This window comes from Rhinatrema bivittatum, chromosome 1 (genome assembly GCF_901001135.1).
Source record: "Rhinatrema bivittatum chromosome 1, aRhiBiv1.1, whole genome shotgun sequence".
Classification (NCBI taxonomy): Eukaryota; Metazoa; Chordata; class Amphibia; order Gymnophiona; family Rhinatrematidae; genus Rhinatrema; species Rhinatrema bivittatum.
The window spans coordinates 838,731,287-838,743,096 of record NC_042615.1 but is presented as its reverse complement, the minus strand read 5'-3'; the positions used below and the strand labels follow the sequence as shown (position 1 = coordinate 838,743,096).

At 46.4% G+C, this 11,810-nt stretch overlaps 1 protein-coding gene across 1 annotated transcript; it reads left to right on the top strand.

The window, feature by feature from the left end:
* Positions 1-500: 500 nt before the first annotated feature.
* On the top strand, positions 501-10,264 carry LOC115073686 (NACHT, LRR and PYD domains-containing protein 14-like). The gene is made up of 4 exons (XM_029572311.1): positions 501-517; positions 3,660-3,803; positions 7,599-7,685; positions 10,108-10,264. Exons 1-4 carry the CDS (start codon positions 501-503, stop codon positions 10,262-10,264), a joined length of 405 nt encoding a protein of 134 aa, XP_029428171.1.
* The last annotated feature ends 1,546 nt before the right edge of the window (positions 10,265-11,810 follow it).

Here is an 11,810-nt window from a genome sequence, read left to right as displayed (position 1 = left end):
GTAGATCAGTTTAGAAAAGATTTGAGCTCCTTGCAGACGATCAAAATTCAGCAATAAGAGGCAAGGGATACGATCCTTGATAGTAATAGCATTGAGTCCTCTGTAGTCGATGCAAGGGCGTAATGTCCCATTTTTTTTCCAAAAAAAAAATCCAGCCCCCGCGGGCGAAGTGGATCGCCGGATAAATCCTTTTTGCAGATTGTCCCGAATATATTCAGTCATGGCTCGAGTTTCGGCAGCGGACAAGGGGTAGACTCGCCCACGCGGGGGTGTGGAACCAGGAATCAACTTGATAGCACAGTCGAACGCCCGATGAGGCGGCAAGACATCGGCCGCTTTCTTAGAGAATACATCTGCAAATTGGTTATATGAAGGGGTAATTCCCCCAAAAGCGAGGCGCAGACATAACTGGAAGCGGAACCGGAGTCCTTCAAACAGGTTCCAGAACATTCGGGACCCCACTGTATCAGCTGTAAGGAAGTCCAATCAAATTGGGGGTTATGGCGTTGCAGCCAAGGTATGCCCAATACCACAGGATGAATGGCTTTGTCGAGGACATAGAAAGTAATTTGTTCAGAATGGTCCGGTGCAATAAAACAATTCAGGGGTTCCGTCTGATGCGTGATTCTGCCTGGTAAAGAATTGGTTAGTACTAATTTTTAGTGATAGGTTGGGATGTATGGTATGGGATGGTATGATTGGTACAAGTGGATTGATGCGTCGTTGTTGGTTTTAATTTGTAATGTTTATAGCACATAGTGGACCTTATGTAATACTGATATATAAAATTTATGTTTAAATAAAACTCATTATATACTTAATGACTGGCATCATAATTTGCCGAGTCCTCTGTTTTAGTAGTTTAACTTTGGGAGGGTGCACGCATGTTATAAACTCCGATGGCTGTGCAGACATGCGCCGGATTTTAAAATCCATGTATGCATGTCTGGGCAGCCCGCGGAGGGGGAGGGGGATTTTATAACCTGCGTGCAGTGACACAATCAGGCCTTCCCCACTTCCCTCCCACTCCTCTCCAATTAAGGATTGGGAGGGAACTTTCCTATCTCTAACCCTACCCTTCCTACCTCTTCCCCTCTCCCTAAGTTTTTTTTATTTTGTTACTTACTGCTCCTCAAGCAATCTGTGCACGCCGGCCAGCTGCCAGCACAGACTTAAGAACATAAGAACATGCCATACTGGGTCAGACCAAGGGTCCATCAAGCCCAGCATCCTGTTTCCAACAGTGGCCAATCCAGGCCATAAGAACCTGGCAAGTACCCAAACACTAAGTCTATTCCATGTAACCATTGCTAATGGCAGTGGCTATTCTCTAAGTGAACTTAATAGCAGGTAATGGACTTCTCCTCCAAGAACTTATCCAATCCTTTTTTAAACACAGCTATACTAACTGCACTAACCACATCCTCTGGCAACAAATTCCAGAGTTTAATTGTGCGTTGAGTAAAAAAGAACTTTCTCCGATTAGTTTTAAATGTGCCCCATGCCAACTTCATGGAGTGCCCCCGTGTCTTTCTACTATCCGAAAGAGTAAATAACCGATTCACATCTACCCGTTCTAGACCTTCATGATTTTAAACACCTCTATCATATCCCCCTCAGTCGTCTCTTCTCCAAGCTGAAAAGTCCTAACCTCTTTAGTCTTTCCTCATAGGGGAGTTGTTCCATTCCCCTTATCATTTTGGTTGCCCTTCTCTGTACCTTCTCCATCGCAATTATATCTTTTTGAGATGCGGCGACCAGAATTGTACACAGTATTCAAGGTGCGGTCTCACCATGGAGCGATACAGAGGCATTATGACATTTCCGTTTTATTCACCATTCCCTTCCTAATAATTCCTAACATTCTGTTTGCTTTTTTGACTGCGCAGCACACTGAACTGACGATTTCAATGTGTTATCCACTATGACACCTAGATCTCTTTCTTGGGTGGTAGCTCCTAGAAGCCTCTCATGAGGAACTTTGTCAACGCCTTCTGAAAATCCAAATACACTACATCTACTGGTTCACCTTTATCCACATGTTTATTAACTCCTTCAAAAAAGTGAAGCAGATTTGTTAGGCAAGACTTGCCTTGGGTAAATCCCTAGGACAGCGGATAATGGTGCTATCCCGGGCTGCTCCTTTCCCTCGGCCGGCACCTCTGCACATACCGGGTTTACACGCGTGGTTAGGTCATGCACACAGACCCAGTTTTTACATGCTTAGCCATTTGCAAATTTACTTGCTAGAGAATAGCCTCAGCTATTAATTGCATCAGTAGCATGGAATAGACTTAGTTTTTGGGTAATTGCCAGGTTCTTGTGGCCTGGATTGGCCTCTATTGGCAACAGGATGCTGGGCTTGATGGTCCCTTGATCTGACTTAGTATGGCAGCTTCATTTGTTTTTATGGTGAGGTAGTAGTATGTATGTATTTATTATTTATTTATTTAAAGGTTTTTTATATACCGCGGAAAGTTTCAAACATCCTCGGTTTACAATGAACAATAATTTAGCAACAGGCTTTACAATCAATTTAGAGAAAGACAAGCAAATATAAATCAACAATGCAATGAATCAGCATATGGTACAATTAAATCCCATCTAATCTTATGGGAGTATAGTATATACTATATATATAGATATATATATATATATATATATATATATATATATAGTATAGAAGAGTTAGGGTATCTGTGGTATGCAGGCTAGCGATACACGTCACTCCTTCCCTAAGATTAGGCTGAACTCTCAGTCTGAGAAATACAAGCTGTCTCATCTTTGCTCCCTTCCCAGCCTAACAACAAGAAATCCAGGTGAGGAAGTCCATTAAGTAAAAATGATTGTCAGAACTATTTTACAGTCCCTAATGTTTGCAAGTATTGATTAGTGCAATTCTTTGCTACTTGGCCTACCATCTTGTACTATTAGACCACTACAAATTTACAGAATGCAGCAGCAGCAAGAGTATTAACCAGTGGCAGAAAAAGGATCATATTACACCAATATTAGGGAACTACAGTGGCTTCCAATCAAATATCGAATACAGTATAAAAGTCACTGCACAAATTAGTATATGACGAGCATTCAGACTGGCTCAATACAACAATTCGTTTCCACACACCCATCAGCAAATAAAGGCCTATTACTGATACCATCAGTAAAAACAGCACATCTAACTCAGCTTAAGACAGAGCAATCGCGCTTGCGGGGTCAAAACTCTGGAATGCCATGCCTTTGAAATTCATACTTCAACATGACCTCAGCCAGTTAAGAAGGATTTGAAAACTGGCTATACACACAGGCTTTTACCACTGTGAAAGTGGTGGTTGTTTTTTTTCTAATTAGCATTTTAGTGTTTGTTGTATATTTTATACTATTAATGATGTTTTATGCTTTTAGAGATTTTTATATAATTTTATTTGGCTTTTATTTTTGAGTACCTATTTTATGTTTTATTATTATTAATATTATTATGTTATTATGTTAGTGTTTGAAATGTAACTGTTGTGATGGTCCAACTTAATGACGGTATATAAAAGCTGTTAAATAAATAAGCCCTGTGACGTGTTGAGCATGGACTGGGGGTGCAGCGAGATAGTGAGTTACTGTCTACGCTTTTCCTCTCCGCAGTCTGTGGGATAACTGCCTGACAGATGCTGTGCAGAGGATCTCTGTGCTGCTCTCAGACACAACGCCACACTCCTGAAGCTGGACCTCTCCAAGAACGCTTTCACTGCTCAGTCTGTGTCCAGCTTCGTGCAGCTCATTCTGACCTCTCCCAGCCTGCGAGAGTTACAGTAAGTAGCAGCTTTACAGGCAGCACACTCAAAAAAACTGATCACCTGCGGAGCGACATTGCAGAGAACGGTAAAGAGCCTGAGAGAACAGTGGAAAGCTGTAGGAAGAGGGAACGCTGAGAGCAGAAGCAGCGTCAGCTGATGGTTGAACCGGACTTACAAGTATTAGTTTGCTGGAGGAAATGTGTGTTAACTGTACAGAAGAAATGCGGAGCTCCATCCTGTGTCTATAAAGTGTGCTTAGGAAAACAGAAGGCTACAATTATTCTGTGTCGAAGAGCTTGCAAAAGTCAATCTTGTGCTCTGTGCGCAATCAGCAGTGTGCAATCCCCCTTCCCCCATCACATAGTTTCAGATATAGACTGCTACTAAAATTAGGTGGTCTAATTTTCACAATAAGAGTCAATTAGTGGATATTTAACCCTAAACGTAGCAACTGAATAATTCATCAACATCATCAGTTGTTTATATCAGGCATTTCCAATCGGAAAGTTGAAAGCATGTTACAGCAGATTTTAGTTACGCTGGGTGCTGGGCAGAGGGGGGCGGTTATGTTTCAAAGGTTCATAGTAGCATGGCATTCGCTGGAACCAGAGAGAGAGCTCTTAATAAACCAGAAGAATATAACATAGCACAGTGCCCTGCTTAAATAGATAGGTGGCTAGAATTAGCTGGATAGGTTGGGACATTCAGTTGATAAGCAGGAGGAGTAGGAAAGCTAAGTTATCTTCCTAACTCCAGATTATGTTAGCCGGATCACGTCGCCAGCTAAGTCTGCTCAGGTCAAAGAGCTGACCTGAAGTTAGCCGGATAGATTCATTACTGCACTGCCCTACTCAATAAACTTCCAAAGGTACACGTTCTCGTCCTTGTGTTGGTGATGTGCATTGTGCTGGGGGGGGGGGGTATTGGAAGTGACCTGTAGATGTTCCCATCCTTGTGTTGGTGATGGCATTGTGCTGGGGGGGGGGTATTGGAAGTGACCTGTAGATGTCTTGTCCTTGTGTTGGTGATGTGCATTGTGCGGGGGGGGGGGTATTGGAGGTGACCTGTAGATGTTCCCGTCCTTGTGTGGTGATGTGCATTGTGCTGGGGGGGGGGGGGGGGTATTGGAAGTGACCTGTAGATGTTCCCATCCTTGTGTTGGTGATGTGCATTGTGCTGGGGGGGGGGGATTGGAAGTGACCTGTAGATGTTCCCATCCTTGTGTTGGTGATGTGCATTGTGCTGGGGGGGGGGGGTGTTGGAGGTGACCTGTAGATGTTCCCATCCTTGTGTTGGTGATGTGCATTGTGCTGGGGGGGGGGGGGGTATTGGAAGTGACCTGTAGATGTTCTCGTCCTTGTGTTGGTGATGTGCATTGTGCTGGGGGGGGGTATTGGAGGTGACCTGTAGATGTTCCCGTCCTTGTGTTGGTGATGTGCATTGTGCTGGGGGGGGGGGGGGTATTGGAAGTGACCTGTAGATGTTCTCGTCCTTGTGTTGGTGATGTGCATTGTGCTGGAGGGGGGGGGGGTATTGGAGGTGACCTGTAGATGTTCTCGTCCTTGTGTTGTGATGTGCATGTGTGGGGGGGGGGGGTTATTGGAAGTGACCTGTAGATGTTCTTGTCCTTGTGTTGGTGATGTGCATTGTCCTGGGGTTATTGGAGGTGACCTGTAGATGTTCTTGTCCTTGTGTTGGTGATGTGCATTGTGCTGGGGGGGGGGGGTATTGGAGGTGACCTGTAGATGTTCTCGTGTTGGTGATGTGCCTTGTCCTGGGGGGGGGGTATTGGAAGTGACCTGTAGATGTTTCTCGTCCTTGTGTTGGTGATGTGCCTTGTCCTGGAGGGGGGGGGTATTGGAAGTGACCTGTAGATGTTCTTGTCCTTGTGTTGGTGATGTGCATTGTGCTGGGGGGGGGGAGGTATTGGAAGTGACCTGTAGATGTTCTCGTCCTTGTGTTGGTGATGTGCATTGGCGGGGGGGGGGGGGGGGGTAGGAAGTGACCTGTAGATGATCCCGTCCTTGTGTTGGTGATGTGCATTGTGCTGGGGGGGGGGGGGTATTGGAAGTGACCTGTAGATGTTCTTGTCCTTGTGTTGCTGATGTGCATTGTGCTGGGGGGGGTATTGGAAGTGACCTGTAGATGTTCTCGTCCTTGTGTTGGTGATGTGCATTGTGCTGGGGGGGGGGTATTGGAAGTGACCTGTAGATGTTCTCATCCTTGTGTTGGTGATGTGCATTGTGCTGAGGGGGGGGTATTGGAAGTGACCTGTAGATGTTCTCGTCCTTGTGTTGGTGATGTGCATTGTGCTGGGGGGGGGGTATTGGAAGTGACCTGTAGATGTTCCTTCCTGTGTTGGTGATGTGCATTGTGCTGGGGGGGGGGGGGGGGGTATTGGAAGTGACCTGTAGATGTTCTCGTCCTTGTGTTGGTGATGTGCATTGTGCTGAGGGGGGGGGGTATTGGAAGTGACCTGTAGATGTTCTCGTCCTTGTGTTGGTGATGTGCATTGTGCTGAGGGGGGGGGGTATTGGAAGTGACCTGTAGATGTTCTCGTCCTTGTGTTGGTGATGTGCATTGTGCTGAGGGGGGGGGGGGGTATTGGAAGTGACCTGTAGATGTTCTCGTCCTTGTGTTGGTGATGTGCATTGTGCTGAAGGGGGGGGGTATTGGAAGTGACCTGTAGACATTCTCGTCCTTGTGTTGGTGATGTGCATTGTGCTGGGGGGGGGGTATTGGAAGTGACCTGTAGACATTCTCGTCCTTGTGTTGGTGATGTGCATTGTGCTGGGGGGGGGGGGGATTGGAAGTGACCTGTAGATGTTCTCGTCCTTGTGTTGGTGATGTGCATTGTGTGGGGGGGGGATTGGAAGTGACCTGTAGATGTTCTCGTCCTTGTGTTGGTGATGTGCATTGTGCTGGGGGGGGTATTGGAAGTGACCTGTAGATGTTCTCGTCCTTGTGTTGGTGATGTGCATTGTGCTGGGGGGTATTGGAAGTGACCTGTAGATGTTCTCGTCCTTGTGTGTGGTGATGTGCATTGTGCTGGGGGGGGGGGGTATTGGAAGTGACCTGTAGATGTTCTGCATTGTGCTGGGGGGGGGGTATTGGACGTGACCTGTAGATGTTCTCGTCCTTGTGTTGGTGATGTGCATTGTGCTGGGGGGGGGATTGGAAGTGACCTGTAGATGTTCTCGTCCTTGTGTTGGTGATGTGCATTGTGCTGGGGGGGGGGGGGGTATTGGAAGTGACCTGTAGATGTTCTCGCCCTTGTGTTGGTGATGTGCATTGGCTGGGGGGGGGGTATTGGAAGTGACCTGTAGATGTTCTCGTCCTTGTGTTGGTGATGTGCATTGTGCTGGGGGGGTATTGGAAGTGACCTGTAGATGTTCTCGTCCTTGTGTTGGTGATGTGCATTGTGCTGGGGGGGGGGGGGGTGTTGGAAGTGACCTTCTCCGAGGCTCAGGATATATCAGACTGGGAGATGTCTCTGAGAGTGTGGGTGATAATAACCCTTCCCTCTCTGCCAGGCTCACGATATATCAGAGTGGGAGATGTCTCTGATAGTGTGGGTGATAATAACTCTTCCCTCTCTGCCAGGCTCAGGATATATCAGACTGGGAGATGTCTCTGAGAGTGTAGGTGATAATAACCCTTCCCTCTCTCCCAGACTCAGGATATATCGGACTGGGAGATGTCTCAGAGTGCGGTGATAATAACCCTTCCCTCTGCCAGGCTGAGGATATATCAGACTGGGAGATGTCTCTGAGTTGATTATTTTAATGAATCTTTCTCCCTCTTTGCCAGGCTAGGAAGGAACAGGCTGGAAGATTCTGGGGTGCGGCTGTTTTCGGAGGCACTCGGAAATCCCACGTGCAAGCTGCAGAGACTCGGGTGAGTGATTGTGTCTCACACTCGGGGGCCTGTCTGCTTTCCTGGTGTAGTGAGGCACTAGTAATAGTCAGATAGGGGCGGATTTTAAAGCCCTGCTCGCGCGCCGGCGGCCTATTTTCCATAGGCGCCAGCGCGCGCAGCCCCGGGACGTGCGTAGGTCCCGGGGTTTTTCGAAGGGGGCGTGTCGGGGGCGGGGCCGACCGACGTGACATTTTGGGGGCAGGAACGCGGCGTTTGGGGGCGGGCCCGGGGGCATGGTTTCGGGCCGGGGCGTTCCGGGGGCGTGGCCCGCCCTCCAGAACCGCCCCGGGTTGGGTCTTGGCGCAAACAAAGTACGCGATCGCGCTTTTTAAAAAATCTACCCCATAATGAATGCTCCTGTAATTTCACTGTCACACACTGATTGCTTTTTATTGAGTGAGACGAGCTGCAGAGATTTCGTGGTAGCAGGACACTAGAGTACAAGGAGCAAGGTGTTGTTTTGGGGAAAGGGAAGCCCATTCCAATATCATGAGCTGCACCGTTACCAGGAGGGAACCAGGCTGCTGGCACTAAAAAGGAGAGAGCGCTGCTTGTAATCCAGATGGTGGGGGAGAGCAGACAAGCCTGTTCTGCGTGAGACTCTGGGGGCGGTGCAGCTTCAGACTTTGCCTTCCTTTTTGCCGAAAGTGGTTTTGGACTTACATTTGAATCGGTCTCTTTCTCTGCCCACTTTGCATAGGGATAGAGATGAGAGTGAATTTAGTCTTTTGCATGGACGTCAAGAGGCATCTAATGCGTGGTACTTGGAGGTTACTAAATCTGCCTGGAAGTTTGATTGACTGTTGGACTCCATGGTGGAGGTAAACAGGGCTGAACCGGCGACGCGTGCCAAGTTTAGCCATTGGGTTAAGGAAAGTTATCCCAGCCACCTTTGTGGATGCCGAGATTCCTTTGCCGACGCAGGTTAGACTGAATTCCTCGAGGCTCAGGCAGCATCATGGACAGATTACTGTCTCTTGTGGAGATTTGCCGAGTAGTACTCAACGATTTTATTCAGGTTTGACATTGAGCAGTAATTTTTAGGACATTAGGGTCATGGTTAAGCTTCTTCACCGTGGATCTCCTGATCACAGGTAGACTTAAGAAACAGCCACTACTTATCACTGCGCGATAACAGCTTGCAATCTTTCTACCCCTTGGGGATCCTGCCAGGTACTTGTGACTTGGATTGGCCTCTGTTGGAAACAGGATACTGGGCTTGATGGACCCTTGGTCTGACCCAGAATGCCAACTTATCTTCTTATGAGGACCTTTGAGACTTTTTTACTCTCATTCTTCCAAAACCAGAAGAGCTCCACATTTTTGTCTGTTCTGAGGAGCAGTGACCCCCAAACTAGAGGAGCTCCTCTTCTCTTCCCATACTCAAGAGCAGTGACACCCCCCCTCCCTACCACCACCACCACCAAAACAAGAGGCAATCCTCCCTCTCTCTCCCATCCTCAGTAGCACTGACCCAAGCCATCAGAGAGCTTCCTCCTCTTTCTCATCAGAGCTGTTTCTTGGGGTGGGCGAACTGGGCTGTTGCCCGGGTGCCATCAGCCAAGGGGAACCCTGACACTTTTGGGACAGAAGAGCCGCTCAGAATGGTCAGAGCAGATCCCATCCTGTCACAACTGAAGAGAGGAGCATGTGGCTTTGCAAATCCCATGCACCTACGGTTGAAGACAGGTCTGGTGTAACTAAAGAGAAGACTGGGGAGAGCCATCAGGAGGGGGTACTTTTCGCACAGGGCATCATTTGCCCTAAATCTAGGCCTGATTCCTGTGCTATGAGCAGTGATTTCCAAATTGGTAGAGCACCTATTTTCGCCCCAACCTCAGAAGCAGTTAAGAAAAAATGAGCAGAGCACCCTCCTCTCCCCATTCTCAGGAGCATGACTTCCATCCTCTAAAGCTCCCCCTCTCTCTCCATTCTCTGGAGCAGTGACCCTCAATCCAGCAGAGAGCCCCCTCTCTCCCCCATGGTCAGGAGCTGGACCCCCCAAACAAGAAGAGAGCCCTCCCCTCTCCCATCCTCAGGAGCAGTGACCCCCAATCTCCTCATTCTCTCCTCCCATCCTCTAGACCCCATAAGAGCACCTTCTCCCCCATCTCTGCTACAGTGATCCCTAATCTAGCGAGCTCTCCATCCATGCTTTAAGGCATTCTTTCCTTCACGTTTGCTTTGGCCACTGCCCAATATCTGTTTGATATTGGGCAGAGAGTGGGGGACAGAGGCGGAGGAAGTTTTGTCCTGGCAGATATTCCCTGATTGTCCTAGCCCTGAGCAGATGTGAGCTGGGGAGGGTACATACAGAACTATTAACAAGCTCACCAGTTTGGAAGAGAAAGCTCCAAGGTATTCATGACTTTCATATCCAGCCCTTCCGTCTTTTTCTCAGGCTGCGAGAAAATAATCTGACCGATTGCTGTCTCAGGATCTCAGCACCGCTCTCAGCTCCAACCAGATCTTCAAATACCTGGATCTGTGCAAAAACTCCTTCAGCAGCCAATCCCTGCCCCTCTGACTGCGCTGATCCGAAAACTGCTCCCGTCTGAGGGTGATAACGTGAGTAATTTTTACTTTATTTTTTTTTTTTTTATTTATACTTTTTAATAATTCTTACAAGAAAATTCTTGTTGCAAATAGAAAAAGAAGATGATAAATTTCCAGTCCAATATCTTATACAAATATTACTCTATATCATACATTATTTATTTATTTATTAAAATTTTTATATACCGACGTTCATCCGGGATATCACATCGGTTTACAGTGTAACTGAAACAGGCGCCTGGGATGGCGGTTTAATCGAACAGATATAACGAATTTAACATAAGAACAAATGAGGAGGGGGAAAAGAGGAGGAAATAATTAAACAAAACTTATGAGCAAAATTTACAAATATATATAGAGTATCACTATGTACAATGTATTCATAATACAGCAATGCCATGGAAATACAATAGTGTAGAGTTATACGGGAGGAGGGGGGGATGGGGAGGGGGTGGGGGGTGTAGGAGGGGAGATGGGGTCCATCTTTTCTAATAGTCCACAATAATAATAAATGCTGATTTATCAATTACTATTTCCATAAAAGAGAGGAAATAAACATACATAGAAACATAGAAATGACGGCAGAAGAAGACCAAATGGCCATCCAGGCCCAGCAAGCTTCCCTCATTTTTTCTCTCATATTATCTGTTTCTCTTAGCTCTTGGTTCTAATTCCCTTCCACCCCCACCATTAATGTAGAGAGTGGTGATGGAGCTGCATCCAAGTGAAATATCTAGCTTGATAGTTAGAGGTAGTAGGGGTAGTACCGCCGCATAAGCAAGCTACACCCATGCTATTTGTTTTTACCCAGATTATGTTATACAGCCCTTATTGGTTGTTTATCTTCTCCCCTGCCGTTGAAGCAGGGAGCTATGCTGGATATGCATGAAGTATCAGTTTTTCTTCTCCCCTGCCGTTGAAGCAGAGAGCTATGCTGGATATGCATCGAAAGTGAAGTATCAGGCACATTTGGTTTGGGGTAGTCAAACAGTTTAGCCTGGGACAAGCTGGGTAAAGCAGGGCACTTCTGGACTGTTGCCTTTGCTTTTGGTCAATTGTTTTAAAAAACAGTCTTTATGCCCCAATTTGTAGTTTGAACCGATTTTTTTGTGCCAACTAACTCCAAGGGAGAGTTTAAAAGCTGTTTTAAAAGCTGTTTAAAAGCAGTTTAAAAGCTGGAGAGCTATCTGTTTGGAGGTTTCTTTTTTGTTTTTTTTTTTTTCCTTCTAGCTTTATTCAAACAGCAAATCAACTTACTAGATTAATAACTTACTATAAAGAAATGAAACACAGACTATAAAGAAAATTAAAAACAGACAGGAATAATCACAGAACCTTTCTACAGTAATAGTAATTACTTTCTACAGTAATAGTAATAACTATAAAGAAATGAAACAGACTAAGAAAATTAAAACACACAGGAATAATCACAGAACCTTGCAATAATCAAAAACCTTGCAATAATCAAAAAATATACTTAGCCACAATGCAGATTTCACAATGTAATATACACGTCCACCAGGAAAAAACCCTCCAACTTGTGCTCAG